This window comes from Sturnus vulgaris, chromosome 2 (assembly GCF_052056855.1).
Source record: "Sturnus vulgaris isolate bStuVul1 chromosome 2, bStuVul1.hap1, whole genome shotgun sequence".
In the NCBI taxonomy this organism is placed as follows: Eukaryota; Metazoa; Chordata; class Aves; order Passeriformes; family Sturnidae; genus Sturnus; species Sturnus vulgaris.
The window spans coordinates 78,825,371-78,844,990 of record NC_142244.1 but is presented as its reverse complement, the minus strand read 5'-3'; the positions used below and the strand labels follow the sequence as shown (position 1 = coordinate 78,844,990).

The following is a 19,620-nucleotide window of genomic DNA, read 5'->3' as shown; positions in this document are numbered from 1 at the left end:
CTGAACCTTAAGGCAAGTATTGGGGGAATGAAATCCCTCCTATTGTTGTAGAAGGTTGGGTTTGAGATCCCCAGAGAAGCCTGAACATATATAAGTCCATGGGACCCCATGAGATGCTTCCCAGGGTCCTAAGGAAATTGGTTGAAACAGTTGCCAAACCGTTCTTCCATGATAATTGAAAAGTCATCTGTAGTCTCTGACTGAAAAAAGGAAAATAAACCCTTTATTTTTTTAAGTAAGAAGGAGAACCCTGGGAACTACTGGCCTGTTAGTTTCACTTCTGTGCCCAGAAAGATCATGGAACAGAACCTTCTGGAAAGAAAATTAGAATATAATGAAAAGACAGTAGGTTTAGATTAGATCTTAGGAAGAAATTCTTTGTGAGACACTGGAACAGGTTACCCAAAGAAACTGTGGATGCCCCGTCCCTGGAAGGGTTCAAGGCCAGGTTGGAGGGGGCTTTGAGTAACCTGGTCTAGTGGAAGGTGTTTCTGTGTATGGTGGGGGAGTTCAACTCCATGATCTTTGAGGTCTCTTCCAACCCACACCTTTCCATCATTTTATGAAAAATATTGTTGCTATAATTCATTTAGAATACATTGTGTCCCTGATGCATCCTGTATGGACACAATGAGTTCAGAATAAGCTTATGAAACCAGGGTAGGCACTGCTACTTTTTTCCTGGAATCTTTACAGCATACACAAGACCATCTTGTATGCTTTGGTAATTACATGCATATACTTATGCTCATATTTATATGTTTAATGTAGACGTCTTTATGTAAGTCTTTGAGTTAATAAAACTGTTTAACAGTTTTGATTGGTGCCATGTATTTACACTCAATCAAAACTGAATTTTGTTTGAAGTTGATGTGGTTATTTGTAATTTTTTTCTATTTTAACAATCATTTGGGATTTCTTGAATGTTTGAGGAAACTCTTCCTCCAGCATTTCTCAATATATGTGACCGACCTTCTCATTACCACGCCCTGCAAATGCAGATAATTTGAAACAGCACAATAATGAATTCTGGTATGTTAATAATACAGCATACTGAGCAGATCTGTCAGGTTTTGAAAAACAGTTTGCAATGTTAAAATGGAGTTATGTTGCAAGATAAAGCTTTACTGCAGTCTCTTCCCCACTTTCGAGACACACAACACGTTCATATTTGTTGATTTTTCTCTAGTATATACATACCTTACATTGTTTTCTAATAGCTTCTGAACCCTCCTTCTGTGCAATGGAAGCACCATCTAGATACTTACTGTAACACTGGAGACTCCAGTGAAATAAGGTTTTAGCTTTGTGAGAAACAAAATATTGTTTGCTTTCCACAGTTAAATTCTCTAAAAATATCTCAAATCCATCGAACCATGTCTGACTGAAAAATAGGGAAATGCTGTAGCTCTTCTTGCTAAAGCTCAATGAAGATATTTATTTCTCAGGCAGATGAGGTAAGAGAGACCATGGACTCATTACCTTCAGGTTCATCTGTTTGAATTGACTCTCATTTTGTGAACTTAGTATACAAATCCACCACTCAATTAAAATATGGTTGTACATGCTGACACTGAGTCTTGAGAGGAATGTATATTTAAAGTTTGAGCACCATGTGGTTTTTAAAATTTTCATTATTTAATTTTCTCTTTAAATAAATTAATTTTAAATTGAAAAGGCCTTTACTGAAATATTTTTTCCAAGTTTGACTACAGAATGCTTGTAAACTGCCACCTTGCATGTCATATCTTTATTTTCATGTAAGTAATCTACATTCTAATGCTTAAAGGACTTTGCTCTCACTGGAATATCCCAGAAAAGATAATCCTTTAGTTTTGGAACGAAAACAGTGAATTAATATAATTTAGGTAATTGAATTAATGTGGAATTTAAAATTGTGATGATAGATTTCATAAAGGCCATGTGCCAGTGCATTTTTCTTTAGTAGTTTCACATTGTTGAGTTTAGGAAAGAACTCAGCACAGCTTGAACAGACAGAGGAAAAATGCCTGTTTTTTCTTCCTGTTAGCTCACAGAAGCTGTTGAAGATGATTGGGCTATTTCATCAGTAGAGGAAGACATTTTATTGATGAAAGATGACAGAGGTCAGAAGGCGATGACAGTTCAGAAAAATGAGCCCAATTCTGCATCTGTGGTACATGCATGGGGCCTTCCCAAGAAAAGTGCACCAAAGGAGGAAGGTAACATATTCATAAGTGACTGACCCACCTAGAGGAGGATTAAATACGGTGTATTACACATTGTAATTCAATAGATGGTGTTTTGTAAGAAAAGAACAAGAACTCCTCTGTGTTTGGTTTCTTGCCATACAAATATCGTGTTTTTATGATATATGATTTATATGATACATAAACCACACACTCATATAAATATACAGCGATGACAACTTAAATTTGAGATTTTAAACCATAATATTATCAGGCTTCAACCCAATTTAAAAAAATAATCATTGGAGATTTTTTTTTCTTCCCAAATTTAAGGGAGAAGGGAACTCACTTTGTATTGAGAATAATAACAACATTTCAGGTTTGTTTGAGATATCTAACTGACTTAACAGGCTGAGATAAATATTTGAACTAGTGTTAAAGCAAAAGCCTCAATCTTACATGTAATTTATATAGGAGTTTCCAACCCTTTCAATGTATGTAAAGGTTAAAGCTGTGTCAGTTATGTAAAGATACTTTTGATTTTTTTTGAAGGGAAAGTAAGGTTGACACTGACTGTTTGTACTATGCTTTATGTTCTGTGAGAGAAACAATCTACCTATTATCAACACTTGTCATTTCCTTACTGGCTGCAGTTTGGGACTTCCTGAAGTCCACAGGTGTTTGCTCACATTGCATGTCATTTTATCTTATAGACAAATACAAAGTAAAAATATCCCCAAAAGAGTGTTATTAGTTGTTAATTGTTTTGTCTGTTTGTTTTAACAGGCCTTCATGAAGCTGATAATACAAGCACGTTAAAAAGCAGCCTAGTCACTGTGACAGACTGGAGTGATTCTTCAGATATATAATTGTTCCATTCCTGATGGGAGATCCTGCTTTTGGGATCTGCTGGGATTCAAAATGCAGGTGAAAATATCAAGTGTTTCCCAGTAACTTCTTTTATTGGTCCTGTAATAACAAGGAATACTGTTTACAGAGCTCTTGTGTCTTTCAGTCGGACTCTGAAAAAGAATATTGAAATATGCATTACTAGCCATGTCTGTTTGGAAGCAAAGTAATTCTTCTCCCTCTTTGTGGCAGTTTAACCCCAGCCAAGCCCCACGCAGCCACTCACTCACTCCCTCACCTGTTGAACTGGGGAGAGACTTGAAAGAGTAAAAGTGAGAAAACTCGTGGGTTGAGAGCAAGGCAGTTCAATAGGGAAAGCAAAAGCCACACACACAAGCAAAGCAAAACAAGGAATTAATTCACTGCTCCTCATGAGCAGACAGGTGTTCAGCCATCCCTGGAGAGCAAGGCCCCATTACCTATAATGGGGTCTTGGAAAGACAAATGCCATCACTCCAAATGTCTTCCTCTCCCTCCTTCTTCCCCCAGTGTATATACTGAGCATGATGTCACATGGTCTGGAATATCCCTTTTGTCAGTTTGTGTCACCTGTCCCATTTGTGTCCCCTCCAAACCTCCCGTGCACCCCCAATTTCCTCGCCGATATGTTGGTATGAAAAATAGAAAAGGCTCTGTGTAAGCCCTGCTCAGCAATACCAAAAACATCTCTATTATCAACTCTGTGTCCAGCACAAATACAAGACACAGCCACATACCAGCCATGGTGAAGAAGAATACCTCTACCCCAGCCAAAACCAGAACACTCATGATTTCAGTGGTGAAAGTCTCTTTCATTTCTCTGAGGTGAAGATTTTGCCTCTAATGTTTACACTAAGGATTGAAACTGGTCTTGCAAGAAAGCCTGTTAACCAATGAATAGAATATACTGCAGAGTATTACTTTATACAATTTTTAATGCATATTTTCTTGTATTTTATCATGAACTTTATATAAAATTGTCAACATTTTAAAGAAAATATGTCCATGTATTAAACTGTTAAGTTTCTACCATGGTTTACAATAAATACCAAATGAAAACAAAAAAGCCTCAGCTCTAAAACTAATCATCATTAAATGCCTTCTATATGAGGAAGCTGGTTTGCTGGGGTTTTTTTGTATTGGAGTTGAGTCTTTGTTAGTATAAAAGGACAACTGGAAAAAAATTACAATGTCAAGCCACAATAAAGAAAGCACTGACCTGCCATTGGAGAAATACTTGACATTTCTGGTTTGTCCGTATTAGCTGCCTTCTTAAAAGTACACAGTAGTATTTCGACTTAAATGATGTACAAAAATCACATAAAATGTAAAAAAGAACCTTGACTTTGTAGTTCTAATGTAATTTAGATAATATCAGAACACAACTTTTTCTATACCGTGCCATTATTAAATAGGACTGTTCATTTTTAATATTTGCACTGTTGTTCCACAATAACCAATTCTTATTGAAACTCCACAGGTCCATCAGTTCAAACTTCACAACAAACCTGAGTTGTGTCTGATTTTAGGGACTCAGTCTAGAAAGCATTTTGTGGTTATTTGTAATCTCTGTTCTTATTTATTGACTTGTACAAATGCTCCCTCAAAAGTCATCGTATTTCCATGGACAGACAAAGAATAAATACTAGCTGAATTTTTGAATTGCAATATGCCAATACAATGTGTGTGATGCCATTCCCATAAGCAGCTGACATGAGAAACTGAATTAGTAAATACCTCATTTATTTTTTTTTTCAAGAATGCAACATCAGCTCATGATTTCCAGGTACAAACTTTACAATACCAACATCAATCTTAAAATATTATATAATAAAATTTACATCAATATGTAAAAAGCTGCAAGTTAATATTTGTAAAAGTCATTAGTGGTAAGTACATTGGGGTTGGGGTGGGGGGAATCACTCTGAATGAAACGTACAAAATCATGTTTTAAAACTCTTTGAGTCTTCCAAGAGTGCAACTAAACATAAGCGTTCTTGTCAAAGTGCTTGGGTGGGGTTTTGTCAGGGACACTGTTGTGGACCTTTGTACGAGAAGACATCACAGATGTGGCTCCATTATAGGCATACCCCCTCCTGAAGAGAAAAAAAACAACAATTTACAGCTTATCCCACAGACAGGTGACATCTCTGCATCCAGGCATTCTAGTAATAAAGCTAGAAGAAATGAATGGGAGTGTACCTACAAATTTCAGGGGAGGGGGCAGGTTCCTACTCTGTGTGGTCCCATTCTAGTCAAACATTGCCACTCCAGCTATTTGTCTTTGCATCTGTCTTTACACTTTTCTGTAACATATCCCTCGTTCAGAGCTAAGTAAATTATGGCCTAATCATGAAATAATTTAAATTGTGGCAGATCCCAGGTGTATCTCCCTACAGCTGTTCCTCTTTGTTATCATCCCTCTTCAGCTGCTGGAGGTGCCACTGCCACTACTGCTTGCTTTTGATCTGATGATTTAAGATCAAAGAAACGTGTCTATTCACACCTGTACAGCCACCTGACCACTCTTCCTACATCAGTGAATGCACTGTTTTGCAGCTGTAGTAAATTTATGGAATATATATATGCATATATATATCTCACAAGTATTTGTTCTGAGTCAATAGCTTTTCTTAATTACATTAATGGTGGACAGAGCGTTATCCTTAAATCCCCTTATTTTCTTTTGTCCACACAATCTTTTTCAGAATCTCATTACAAAGTGTTTTGGAACAGTAATCAAACTGCATGTATATAGCAAATAAAAATTCAGAGGTATTGATTTCTTTTAGTTAGTACAACTTGTGTTTTACCTTGCAGAATTACTGTTTTCAGCTATTGAGAAGCAGAATATAATTCCACCAATTATGCAGAGTGAAGCTCCAGCCCATCCAATGAACAAAGCTGCTCCTAATTCATACCTACAAGAAGTCAATAAATGTATTTAACAAAAGAGAGCATGGATTTAACTGGGTTATTTCCAGAATAAAATAACCAAATATAATATTTTTCTTGAATAACTTTCCACTGAAACATAAATTATTCACCACAAAATCAGCAGCTCTGCCATTCACCCACATTCTTTTCATTATTTCCCTCTGACTCAGGATGCAAACTCTGTCCCTGCAGTACACTTGGGCAATGCTTCTCTCCCTGCTCAGTCAGGGTTATGGGTTAGGGAAAGGCCTGGCCTTTGTGCATCTCCTCCTGGATTGCTTTGCTGTGGGGTTACGTCATTCTTTGGCTTGTTTACAGCACCAGCTCCTCCATTTCAGTTTTGTTCCTGTTGGCTCCCAAAGCAAACTGGACTGGGGCTTTTGCTGGGCCAGAAACTACAAATTCTGCCTACAACTCTCCTTAAGTTTCCCCTCTGGCTCTCAGGATCTTTCTGACTCCCTCCTCCATCATCCACACACCAGCCTGCTTAAAACATGAGGATTTGTACATATGCATAATGTGCATATGCAATATACATGCACAGGTGTGTCTGGTATAAGCATTTGCACACACAGGTGCATGTTCCAGCATCTTTCTCCTTCTCTAGTCCCTGTGGCCAGATTCTATCTGGAAGAAACTGCTCCCAGGCACATCCATGGGCAAAGCTCCCAGTCACCAGCAATGATTCCCTCTGCTGCCCAGGCCAGCCACAAACTGTTTGCTGCCAGGAACTGCTCTGTCCCTGAGAGGAGACAGTGGTGCTTTAGAAGCATTATCCCACAAAGTCCATGTTTCTAAAGCAACAATAGTAAATGAAGGGAAAGAAGGGCATTGGGAAGAGACTCTCTTCTTTTCCCTCAGTGCTGAAGCTTCAAGACAAGCAGCAAACCATGTATGGTCCTTGTCTGCTCCATTTCCCAGCTCCTTGCCCAAGTTCCACTCTTAAAGCACTTTTAGGATGACCTGCATTAGGCTGCAGCCCAACTGTCACCAGAGTCTCCTGTTCTTCACCTTTAAAACACATTTGTGTGTCTCTTGCTCTTTTTCTGCTGCAGTTTCCCCTTAAGGAGATCTTTATCTCCTCCAGACTTCTGGGATCCTGCATGGAAATACAGGCCCCTGTCCCCCATCCAGCCACAATTATCAACAAGGAGTCTGTGGTGTTCTATCAATTGATTTGTTGTAAACTGTGGTGAGGCAGCCAAATAAAACAGCCTGCCTGTGCAACTGCGACAATGTGTAGTTACACTTCTCATCTAGTTCTGAACATTTCCACGTGCACAGGCCCTAATTCCACATTATCAAAATATCTAACTGAAAATGCCTGTCAGCTGTTCTTGTATCTTTACAAAATGGCACTGCAGAAAAACTCAAAAAGAGTCCAGTGAGGTGTTAGAAGCCCTGGACCATAAATCATCACTGGACCAAGAGGCACATGCAAGATTCGTGAAGGGCACGTGAGGATCAGGTGCACAGACTGTGAGGGCATAAAGACCCAGGGATTTCTTTGTTCAGGCTCCCTCTCTGGAGACACCAAGCTCTAGCTGAAATAAACTGACTCTGCCTCAGAATCCTTGCTCAACACCAGCATGGGGCTCACAGACCCAATCCTCTATTTAAACTGCTGGGAACCATAGCTCCTTCCACCCTGGAAAACTCTCCACTCAGTCCTGTTTTACTTCAAAATCTGCCAAAACTGTAAAATTTTCATTCTACTTATGCTCACATTTCCAACCACCTTGGTATACTTTTCACATGACTCAAGGAGATTTCTGTCTCTCCACGGACAAGGAGTTCTCTAATTAGAAACAGAGATCCACATCAGAGCTCATCACCTAAGATCCCATTATAGTCAACATGCAAGAAATACACACAGAGTGTGCTTCTAAAATATTTTCAAGGCACCTCTTTCGTTGATCTGTAACAGCAGATCAAAGAGACTAGCTCAAATGTGAGGTAAGCCCCCTCCTGGGGATCCCTCCATCCCTACAGGATTGCCAGAGCACACCTAAGGTACCAGGACCAGGATTAGGTTCTCCACAGAAGTTGATGCAGATCACCAGTGCTGGACCAAGATCCAGGAAGGCTGTTGCAGTAACAACTTATTTGGCAAGACCATTTGCCTATAAAATGGGAAACACAAGTTTCCATATTTTTATCTAACAACACAAAATGGTTGACCAGAGGCTGAGGGATTTAAGGAGACCAAGCACTGTCTTCTCTTCTTGAAACTCTTCAATTGTACAGAAAAGAAATCATGACTATATTTGATAGAATTGGGTGGAAAAGGGGTACCTGAGTGTTACCTGCTAGTTGGGACAGAAGACATGGGGTTTGGCCTTTGTAGCTGGGATTGTCTGACCCTTTGAAGCAACATTTATTACTATGCCATGATTAAACAGATTGTGTGTATGGCCCTTCTCAGGTGACTGCCACACTGCCAGGGGAAAGTTTTGCAGAGCTGTCCTGATTGGTCTTTCCTCCACATCCTCAGAGAAAACAATCTTTCTGATTTATACTGGTACTTAAGAGGAAAACTCAAGATTTTCAATTGCATGTAAGTGTCTATATGGGAAGTTAGTCAGATAATTTGGATAAACAACCCTATTTATCAATAAGAATGATCATGGCTATGTGGCTTCAAATTGTGGCAAGGGACAAAAATGATAAAGACTATAAGAGTTAAGTTTTTTTCAATTAAAAATAGTAAAGGAGGCTGGAGGGAAATCTTGATGTCTAATACAAGCTGCTGAACATCTTATGTCATTTGTTTCCCACTAACATTATCTCAAGCCTGTCTTTGACACTGCCAGAATAATTTCAGAAAAGAAATGTGCAGTAAATGGCAAAAGGTTGAAACTCTCTCTCAATGAAGAGACAATTCCAAATTTCCACAATATACCAGCAAACATACTAAATGCACCTGCAATGTGTAACAAATAAAGGTTCTGATGCCTAGAAAAATGGCAACAAAATGGAAATTTTACATCAGTTGAGAGAGGAAGGAGCTGAATGCCACCATTAGCTCAGTCTGATGCAAGCACGAGCTATGGGTATTGTGCACAACTCAAAATTTCAGGATTACGTTTCTGCCTTTATTTTGCAGTCATGATTATGTCTGCCCACAGCTGAGCTATGCTGGTTGTCCACAAAAAAAAGATAATCTTTGGAGAGGATGTTTTACTACCATTACTTCAATATTTAAACTGGATTTTTCATTCCTTCACAGTAAAATTCCACCGTGAGGTCTGCCTGTTCTTTCACAGCAGACAAGGGTAGGAATACAGTGTAGGAAAAGGACTTCTGGCAACAACCATGGTATTTTTCACTAAGAACAGTAAGCCTGATGAATAATTAACTTCTGTCTATATAGCCAGGCTCCATTTTCTTCAAAGAACCTCACATCCTTCTTTCTTTTGGAGGCCTTTCAATCCTATCTTCACTGCATCAAATAAGCAGAAACTATAGGGGAATTATGGAGAAAACTAATACAAGACTATATGGAATAAACTAACACCATTTCAAGACAGAAAAAGCAGTGTCAACCCTACTGCAAATGTAGATCCCTTTAGTGTTATTTATTCAGACTATTTTCTTTCTGTCAAAGTGAAACATAAAGCTTCAGGGTTCCTTACTGATCCCTTACGTCTCAGGGAAAAGCATACCCAATGTTTGACATATCCTGGAATCACTGCCAAGTAAACTTTTAAATCCTCACCTTTAAAAAAGAGTTTACATCATGTATGAAGGCAAAACAAGAAAACCTATGATGCTATAATTTACAGCCAACATTTTCAGACTTGGTAGTTAAGATGTCAATCCAAAATCCAAGCGTTATTTTGTGGATTACTGCTTTTGCAGGTCTTGAGAATTCGCACTGTTTTAAAGGGAGTCTTTAGGGATGCTCCTTATCTCTGGTATGGATCCTAAAATTCTGTAAATACTCACTCTCTTAAATTTAATTACAAGTATAGGCAAAGCATTTATATTAGTGCTTATAAGATCGTGGGTTTTGATAAGGTTTATGATCCAAATTTCATTTACCTGGATTTGAAAATCTGTCAGCAAAATTCCACCAAGCCTGCAGAAACCTCTCAAGAGGAATCAAGATTGCGCAGTGCTCAACACCTTCATGAAAGCCACCTTCTATCAAAGGCTCAAGGAAATACTTTTCTCCTTTCCCTATCGAATGATGCACCTAATGAGCCCCTTTGTCTTGTGCAATCCTTTTGCTGCACCTCTGGCATCCAGGCAGGCTTCATTCCCAATTAACCCCAGCTGCCCTGCCAGCCCACAGCAGAGCTGGGCACATGGATTGCAGAGCAATCACTGTGCAGCAAAGTGTTTGTTCATTGAATTTCAGCACCTGGTTGCTCCAGTTAGAAATTGTGATTATGTAAAACTGCAGCCCACTCTCCTCCCCTGCCCAAGGGGAGAAGCAGCTGCTCTCTGTCTAAACAGGCTCTGGTGCACATTAGGAAATGCAAGATCTACTTTTTTGAAAGATTTATGGGTATAGGAAAGTACTTACTTTTGTGCAACAAAAGAAGGGTCAAAGAACTCAGACGTAATCCTGTTTGCATACAGGGAACAACTAGTCATAGAGCACAACCCTGAAAAGCATAAGACAAACCATTCAGTGGGGCTGGCAGCAGAGCTTTGGGCCTGACCCTGAAGTCAACGAAGTCATGGAGGATTGTTCATGGGTTTCTGTGGAAAAGAAGCTGCTCCGGTACGACTTCAAATATGCAAACTGATAGAAATAAAGTATATTTACCAGAGAGTATGAAAATCAGTCCAGCTAAACAAGCTATTTTTGCTTTAGTCTGATCGGAGCCTCCAACTTTTGTACATTTCATCCCAACCAGTCCAAAAATAGCACCAAAGAAGCCAAGGCAGACAGCGGAGATCATCAATCCTCTGCAGGCTTGGATGTAACCTGTGAGAGAAAGAGCAAGGCCAGTATGAGAACTGGGATCATGACAAGTTTTGCTATAATTTCCCTCCCTCTGTGCAGCATCAGGCACTCACTATTGCAAATAGAATCAGACTTTGGCTGGAACAATACCACTTTACCATTGAGTGTGTTCTTCTAGGTGATGTGTGCTCTTCACAGGTCATCATCACCCATGCTCAGCTCATAAGAATCATACTATGGCACTCAGGGCTTCAAAACATTATCCCACGGGGGTATAGCATCTGCAAGAGGTTGTACCCATGAGGTTTAGAAGAGCAGCTCCACGTGGTCTGATGAGGAGCTGTCGCAGGTTGCAGAGCCACCCTGTGCACTCAAAGCAAGTCTTATATCAGTCTTGTTGTGCATGTGGGTCATGGGTACAACATGACTGGCAGTGAGGCTGGCAGCAGTGACCCTGGCTGGGGTCCTGGGCCTCCCTGGATGTCCCACTGATTTGATTTGGATCTGCCCAGAAGGCCCTCATTCTGCAAGGAAGTCAGCCAGGCGCTCAGCTCCATAGACAGCAGTAGTCCCTTGGGATAAAGTAAATCACTGCCATATTTAATCCTGGACAAACAGCTTGCACCTGGCTTCAGCCTCAAGGAATTTGGCTGTGCTGCCCAAGACTACTCCCAGAGAGACCCCCAGGGCAGGACCCCTCAACAGGACAATGGGCTGCTTGGCCTCATCTCCCTTCCAAGAATATCTCGTAATTGAAAGGCTGTGATCATCTCAAATCGCTGCTTACGGGGTGGAACGCTGCAATCTTACACAGCTGAATAACCATCACAAGATGTTTTTCTTCATAACCTGTTGTTACATCTCATTTAAAATGAAAATGAACTCCCACTATTAGGGTATTCATTCTTTTTGCTTTGATCTCCAGTGGGTGGAAATGTTGAGAGCTAAACCACATTGTCATTGCCTATTACACCGAATTTTATGTAATAATAAATAAACAACAAAACCCCACCAAACCCTGCATAAAAGTTTTAATATGTAAGAAAACAATATATTAAAGCAGGAAATAAAGGGCATCTGATGAAAACAGAAGGCAGCAGATTCAAAACAAAAGGCGTGCTTGTTTGTAAAATGAAGCTGTGGAATTCCTTTCTACAGGTTGTGTGTACACTTAGGGTTTACAGAGTCTCAAAAAGAGACTGGATATGTTTCTGACAGAGAAATCTGTGTCTGGCTGGCAGGGCTTTGAGATGGAGATGGCTACCACAGACACGTGGCCACCTTCTGCTCTGCTTACTGCCACCTCCTTTAGCTACTGCTGAAGGTGTATCAGCTCTAGGATGACCACCCTGTGCTTGAACAATGTTTTAAATCCCTCATTGATTCACAGCTTTGAGCAACAAAGCAATTTGTAGCACCCTGTTTTAGCAGGCCTGCTGAACCTAGGATCTACTAGCACTAGTACTACCTGCTGGCATTTATCTACACCTGCTGGCACATAGACAGACTTCTTTCATTTGCAACATGCTTCTGTCGCTCAACTGCTCAAGAAACACACAATGAAATAAGTGTGATTGTCACACAGTTCACGTGTTGAAATGTGAGAGAGTGATTTGTGCAAGTCTCAGGTTTGAAGACAGCAGCCTTGCTTTGTTAATTTTTGCTATAGGCATGGAAAAGTTGGCATACGCTGCTTTAGGTGGTGTGGCAGACAGGTAAAGCATGAGATGAAGACTGGAAAGGAAGCTATTATTTTGGACAGGTTCAATTTATTGACATTGTTAGTTAGCTAATTGACACATTAAAGTGCTGAACCATGAACATGTTTACCCGGAGGTAAACTTTTATTTATGTCTGAACCTCCTAGGAAAACCAGTAAATATTCACCCCAACTAAAATATCCAGCATCTGCTAGTAACCACAGGGCTGAAATTCAGTTTTTCCTGAAGGTCAATACACAGTTTTAAAATAGGGAGAGGGCAGTGAGACAGCAAGAAATAATTAACTCACTCACTCAGAAATCATTTTCAATTATAAACAGCATGAACTGGAGGACTGCTCAGTTCTGCTGAATGAATAACCTTTCTCACTAAATAATTCACGGAATTGGGCAGGCCAGCTATAGCAGGGCTTGTTTGAGTTCACCAGAGCAATCAGCCAACTGGCACACATTTCTAAAACAAAATACAAAAAAAAAAAAAAAAAAAAAAAAAAAAAAAAAAAAAAAAAAAAAAAAAAAAAAAAAAAAATCACAATTTACACTACTACTGTAGAAAAGCAGAAGGCTCCAGTAGTCCCACTAGGGTGACTGGAGCATTAGGAAGTATGAAAAGCTGAAATCAACATTTTCACCAAATCTAACCTCCTATTGCTTAGATCCCAGATCCAAACTTTATACAGCACTTGGCTGTAAGAGGAACTAAACCTCTATTTTGCATTCAAGAAAGCAAGATTATACTGGTCACCAAGACTTTTAGGGCTTGTTCGGCTTGATGAAGAAAAGGATCTGGGGAGACCTTACAGCAGCCTTCCAGAACCTAAAGTGGGCCTACAGGAAAACTGGAGGACTTTTTACAAGAGTGTGTAGTGGTAGGACAAGGGGAAATGCCTTTAAACTGAAAAAGGGCAGATTTAGGTTAGATATTAGGAAGAAATTCTTTACTGTGAGGGTGGTGAGACACTGGAACAGGTTACCCAGAGAAGCTGTGGATGCCCCCTCCCTGGAAGTGTTGAGGTTAGGATGCAGCTTTGAGCAACCCTCACTAGTAGGAGGCGTCCCTGCCCATGGTCAGCAGGTTGGAAATAGATAGTCTTTAATGTCCCTTCCAACCCAAAACATTCTGTGATTCTATGATAAGGAAGAGGAGTGTAAAAGGGAGCTGCCTGTTTTTTCACTTTCTCCACTCAAGACTAAGATCTGTCCTTTTCCAAATGTTTATTGTCTGTATTGCACCAGCTCCTGCAGGAAACCTGTCATGTACATACCAACCACCCAAATGAAGCTCCCAAGAAGCAAAAAGCCATGTGTTTTAAACAGACAAGCAGACAAACATGCATTACTCATAAAGTCATGTTTAGCAGCATTCCAAGAGAAACCTATTTCAAGGTGGGTGATTGGTTTTTTTTTTGTTTCAAACAAATGTGTTTTGTCTTGCATTCAAATTAATCTTGTTAGAGCTTCATCTTTCTTGCCTCACTGCTCTCACACTTGCCTCATGCTTACAAAGACTTAGAAGGCATTCACATAATCATATCATATGACACTATGGAAAAAAAATACATATACAAAGTTCTGGGGACTGCCACTTTCACAATAAATGCCTCTGGTGGCATTTTGCAGTCTGCATCACGTGAAGTGTAAGAGGTTGCCTTACGGATACAGCACAGATTCCTTCCAGAAGTACACACCCTTTGCTTTTGTATGTCTTTCTAAGCTCTAATACCCTCTTTTAGCTCATAATTGAATTTTTGTTCAGCTCTGTTCTTGCAAAAGGTCATCAGATCCACTGCTGGAAACATGGAAACTGATACGTTCTCTTTTGGGGAGGTGGTTTCATCAGTAAATTTCCACCTGTGACCAATGGCACAAAAAGTAAACTCAAAATGACTTTAAGCCCCACAGACAGGAAGAGCATTTTTGTTTGCACACAGAATGTGAGGCTTCTAATGAGGGCTGGCCAAATTGATTTCTTCTACAGGAATGCATAATGGTGGAAGGAGACCACAAGCAATTTTCTCTGGAAGCTGTTTGTGTGGAGTGATAGCCTGAAAGCCATCAGGGCACTGCTGTGCCATCCCTCAGCAAGCCAAGGAGGACAGTCCAAGCCCACTCCATGATAGAAACCAAAGCAAGGGTAAAGAGGAACCACCTCCTGAGCACCCCTGACCTGAATTATGACGCTGCTTCTGAAGAAGGAAGGACTTCTGCACTCCACAGAACTCCAGCAACTGGTGTAGAATCATAGAGTCATCGAGGTTTGGGTAGGGAGGGACCTCAGAAGCCATCTGGTTCCTACCCCGTGTCATGGGCAGGGACACCTCACATAGACCAGGTTCCTCAAAGCATGGTCACATCCTGATTTCTTTCCCCCTCATTTTGTCTCTGATCCCCTGGAAGACCTGGGCAGCCTCTTGGGATAAGAAGTCCAGCTTACTTACAGGTTTCCAGTTTGACCAAAAAAACCCTTCAATAGAAGAAGAACTGCTCTGAGATGCAAATCCTCTCCATCTGTGTGATGAAGGAGTGGAGCAGAGTCACATTTCCTTAGGATAGCAGAAATATTTTTAGGAATTTTCCAGTCATGCTCTACCATGCATGACTGGTGACTTGAAGAGAGCAACATATTGTCACTACCTGTATCTTTAGAGGGTTATTGTTCCTGCTCACAAACCCTTCCTTGAGAACAGGAAACGATCTGCTCTGTTTGTACCTTCTAAGTCCCCCACCTGAGGATGGAGTCAGGAAGTTCCCACATTCCCAGTCACAGGGAATGGGATCCACCTTTGACTTGTAAGTCTGGGCAAAGAGGAAGAGGAGGGAAGGAAGAGGCTAGACAAGGGCTGAGGTAGATTTATCTACTTGTTGAGACACAAATTCTTTAAGCCACAAGTGACAAGCCCTGAAGTGCACTCCCCCACAGGGGAAGGGTTAGGGTGAAGAGGGGACATACACACCCACAGTCAGCTGCTGGCAGGTTCCCTGCAGAGCCTGTAACTACAAGGAAAGGAGGCTGGGCTAGGCTACCTACTGAAAGCACCCCTGACTGCAGCAGTTGCCCCTCTGACCCCACCCAGATTGCCTGGTCTGTGCTGGGGGGGTACATCATTTTCCCTCCAGCCTGCCTCTCATTCATATTATGCCTGGGTACCAGAATCTGGCCCCACAGCATTTAAATGTGCTGTTGAGAAACAATGAAGCCAAGAACTTTCCACTACTGATAAACAACCTGGCCAGAAGGATTGGGACAGGGCCCTTCCAGATGTGCATTTCAGATTCACTTCTGTCCAAAATGAGCTCTTTCACTGTGCACAAGGCACCTTGGACACTAATTCTTTGTCCAAGTGGAACATGCTACCCAACACACAAGGTTTCAATGCACAAGCATTTGGGGGAAAGGAGGGTAAGGATCTTGCTTAGAGTTGTCTTCTTTTTGAAAATTTAAATGTTCCAAATCCTGCATACTTTGTAACTATGCTTTTCTTACTTTGAAAACAGATTCACCCAGACCTAAAGGAACTGCTAAACAATGGATTCAAGGGATCCAAAAGGTTTTGCACCAATGATCACTCCGTGCCAGCCTGCACAAAAATCCCCTGCTCCTTGCCTAGTCCTGGAAACCACACTCTCAGCTTCTACTCTTAGCTACAGAGTGACTGATGTCAATGGAGGCCAGCCAGTTCTCCTATCCCTTCGGAGGACCTGGCAAATCCCTCTGTCTCGACAGGGCTGGGTCAAAAGAAGGTCCAGGAACAGCACTTCTCCCCCCGAGGGAAGCATCCTGCAATAGCGGTGCTTAAGGGTTGCCTGTGCTACCTCTTTTTGGTATCTTGACCTCTTTCAGCCCTTTCTACATACAGAGGTTAAAGATTTCCTGATATTGGTACTAACGTCATGTTCATATTAATCCCTGTTAAAATTACTATTAATCTCTGTTAGTGATTAGGTTAAGAGACCTTCCTTTCCTCTTAAACAGGGCTCTTACGTGAAAATACCTTCTCAGACTCCAGTGCAAAGGGAATGTCTTGCCAGAATGTTAACAGTAGGCATGATCTTTTGTGAGTATCAAAGCCACTGGAACACTACATATTGCATTCATTTATAACTTAGAAAAGGTGCCATAATTTTAGAAGCCTTTCCTCCCTTTCTTTACAGTCACTTCTGACGCTATAAACTGATGTCATACACACTTCTGTTTCTAATAGCCACAATCAGTGTGGATTTATCAACTAAAAGTTTAGTTGCAAAGATTTTCTGCAGTGAACCAGTTTCCCAGTACTGCTTCCTTAAAGGGCAAAAATGTTTCCCCTTAACCAGGGAAGAAACGCAGCAGCAACTCAATCTTTGGTTTCAAGCCCTATAGCAAAACTCTCAGCTTTGCTTCAAAATAACACTGCCCTAAAGCTGAGCAAAGCTATGCATACCTTTGCATCCCTGACTGCCCCCGAGCTTTTACACTGTCATTTATCAATGAAACAATTACACCTGAGTTAATAACCACTTAGCAAAACCAGCAAAGGAACATTAATTAAAACAAAACGACGCCAAGGCTTGTTCTTCTCCACCGACCGTTGCATGGCTGGCAAAACCATAAAAAAGAGGAATGTCACGACAGTCGGAAAATAAACGGGCGAGAAAAATTTGCCTGCATTCTTCTTGTGTCAAATCCACACATACACTCTTCTGATGGGGAAAAAAACGCAGGTGGCGACAGCGCGAGAAGCCAAAACGGACACTTGGGCACCAAATACAACCTCATCTAGTGAGATTTTGGGAGGAAAAACCCCGCTTCCACAGGTGTGCGCAAGCAGCACGCTGCCACCTGCCTGGGGACGCGGGGGCACCTGCCCGTGAGCCCGCGGGGTCCCCGCCGCCCCCCGGCCCCGCTGGGCGAGCCCCCAACCCCGCTGCCCCCCGCCCCGCCCCGCCGAGCCCGGCCCGGGAGCGGCCCCGGGAGCCCCCGCAGAGCGGCACAGGGACACGGGGAGGTGTCGGGGGGGGGGCCAGCGGGAGCCTGACCGTCCAGCGCCAGCATGGATGGGAAGTCCTTGCAGTTGGAGACGCCGGTGGAGTCGGTCACGCATGTCTTCCAGAGGTTGGCCCAAAAGGTGGCGGTGGTGATGACCGTGCCATCGATGGTGGACACCTTCCAGTAGTCGGTGGGCAGCGTGGAAGAGACCAGCACCCATCCCGAGATGGTCAGCAGGAAGGCGATGATCTCCGCCGACGTGCTCGCCATGGGCCCGGCAGCAGGCGGCGGGCGGCGCGGAGCCGCGGCGGATCCCGGCCGATCCCGGCGGGGGCGGTGGATCCCGGCGGCAGCGGGCGGAGCGGGGCCCAGCCGGACCAAGCGCGGCGGGGCGGGGGCGGTGGCGGCGGCCGCGCAGCCCAATCAGCACCGGCAGGTGCCGGCATCGCCCCGGGACCGGCCCCGCCCTGCCCCGCCCGGCCCCGGGGTCCCCACAGTCCCCAGAGCCCCCAGAGCCCCCAGAGCGGAGCCCAGCACGGCCCGGCGGGGCGCTCCTCCGGGTGACGAACTGAACCAGACCCGAAAGCAAACAGCGGCGAGATCTGTAATTTGGGGTTGGATTCCCCCTTCCTCTGCTGCTGCTCGTGCACGGGTCGGGAGGGGGTGACAGCAGCGGGACAGGTGCGTCCTTAGCATCTCGTCCCTAGCTGCAGGTTTACATCTCTTTCCGTATGCCCCCGAGCCATCCTCCCCGCGAACTGCCTTGCCAGGAAAGAGGCTTTGAGGAATGCCCGTAGAATACAGGTGTGCCGACCGTGAGCCCTCCGTATTCCTGCAGGGACGTAAGGTTTTGAAACTCGTAACAGGGTTTTTTGATCCCCTGAATTTCAGCTGGCTCCTGATATTATCCAGCCACAGGTGATACAGCGTTTGATACCTGTCTTTGCAATGTGAGGTGATGAACTTAGGATTTTCTGCCTTAGTTTTCATGCGGTGGCATTCAAGCCTGCAGCTCACAGGTGAAGAATTATCCACAGTGGTTTCTCCTCTTGTTTGAAGCTGTTTACTTTCCACATCAATGGCAAATATACTACTGATGTGTAAAGTACACTGCCGGTCTTTACTTTCCTCCTATTTATTTCAAAACTATTGTTACATTTTCTAAACCTTTTTGCCAGATGGGCAGTCACTGGGGGATAAGAAGCCACATTTGCATCATTGTTCTTCTGATGAATGCTCTTTTGCAGTGTGGTCACAAACCCGGATGTAATCACCTTACAGACCCATATTAAAAAAAAAAAAAAAAAAGGAAAAAAAAAAAAAGAAAAACCTCATAGTTGGGTGTACCTTTGGATGTGGGTCAGAGCTCAGTGGGAACAGGGTGTTTCTTGATCTGTTAATGCTCCATCAGGAAAAAACGGGGTCCACAGATGCATCTGCTGACACAGTGGCTCTCTGCCTCCTTGGTACCCTGTGACTTTCAGGTGACGCACAGCAGCATTGGCAGGGAAGAGGGAGGGGGGAAAGCAGGAAGGAGGCTTGTTTGCACAGCAGCACTGGGCATGGGGCATGCTACACTCCATTCAGCCTCTGTGCCAAGATGCCTTCTTCTCTCCCCAGGAGGGAAAAAAAGGGTCATGAAGAAGGTGAGCCACCCTCCAGTGTGGTGTCAGGCTGTAGCCAGAGCTCACTTTGGAACACTGAGGTGACTGTAGATCCAAGTCCCATCTCCATGATGTTATGATCTAGTTATCATAGGGCATAGCAACAGAAGGGAAAAAAGGAAAGAAAGATTTTTAATATTTTCCCTCGTCATAGTGCTTTGAGCTCTTGCAGACAGAAATTATGTTGGTGGTGATAAAGTAGATCAATCCAAGCTATCAACTAGGATCTAATCAAGTCTGAGGTAAGACACTCGAGTCCAAACCTGGGTCATCGTCTTTTCTGGACATGGAAAGCTCACCTGTTCTTTTGTTGATAACACTGCTTTGCTTGGTGAATCCAGGGAGTAGCATTTGGGCAA

The 19,620-nt window shown here is 42.6% G+C and overlaps 2 protein-coding genes across 2 annotated transcripts in view; one reads left to right on the top strand and one right to left on the bottom strand.

Annotated features, from left to right (window-relative positions):
• The window catches only part of DZIP1 (DAZ interacting zinc finger protein 1), a 37,950-nt gene extending 33,660 nt beyond the window's left edge, over nt 1–4,290 (top strand). Inside the window, exons 20-21 of the mRNA XM_088159291.1 lie at nt 2,030–2,201; nt 2,955–4,290. Coding sequence (XP_088015417.1) covers nt 2,030–2,201; nt 2,955–3,037 — 255 coding nt within the window. The 3' untranslated portion in view covers nt 3,038–4,290. The remainder of the gene's footprint in view (nt 1–2,029; nt 2,202–2,954) is intronic.
• Nucleotides 4,291–4,782: 492 nt separating this feature from the next.
• Nucleotides 4,783–17,936, bottom strand: CLDN10 (claudin 10). The gene is made up of 5 exons (XM_014881350.2): nt 17,648–17,936; nt 10,771–10,932; nt 10,525–10,606; nt 5,870–5,977; nt 4,783–5,152 (listed from the first exon to the last, which is right to left on the bottom strand). The coding sequence occupies exons 1-5, from the start codon at nt 17,865–17,867 to the stop codon at nt 5,038–5,040; spliced, it is 687 nt and encodes a 228-aa protein (XP_014736836.1). The 5' UTR covers nt 17,868–17,936; the 3' UTR covers nt 4,783–5,037.
• Nucleotides 17,937–19,620: the final 1,684 nt, after the last annotated feature.

What these genes read in the sequence shown, in the direction of transcription:
- CLDN10 (XM_014881350.2), bottom strand. Translation starts at nt 17,867, where the DNA reads ATGGCGAGCACGTCGGCGGAGATCATCGCCTTCCTGCTGACCATCTCG. An exon ending in ATCCATGCTGGCGCTGGACG is followed by an intron (nt 10,933 to 17,647) that starts GTCAGGCTCCCG and finishes TTTCTCTCACAG; the next exon opens with GTTACATCCAAGCCTGCAGA. An exon ending in GAAAACAGTAATTCTGCAAG is followed by an intron (nt 5,153 to 5,869) that starts GTAAAACACAAG and finishes TTTTCTCTTCAG; the next exon opens with GAGGGGGTATGCCTATAATG.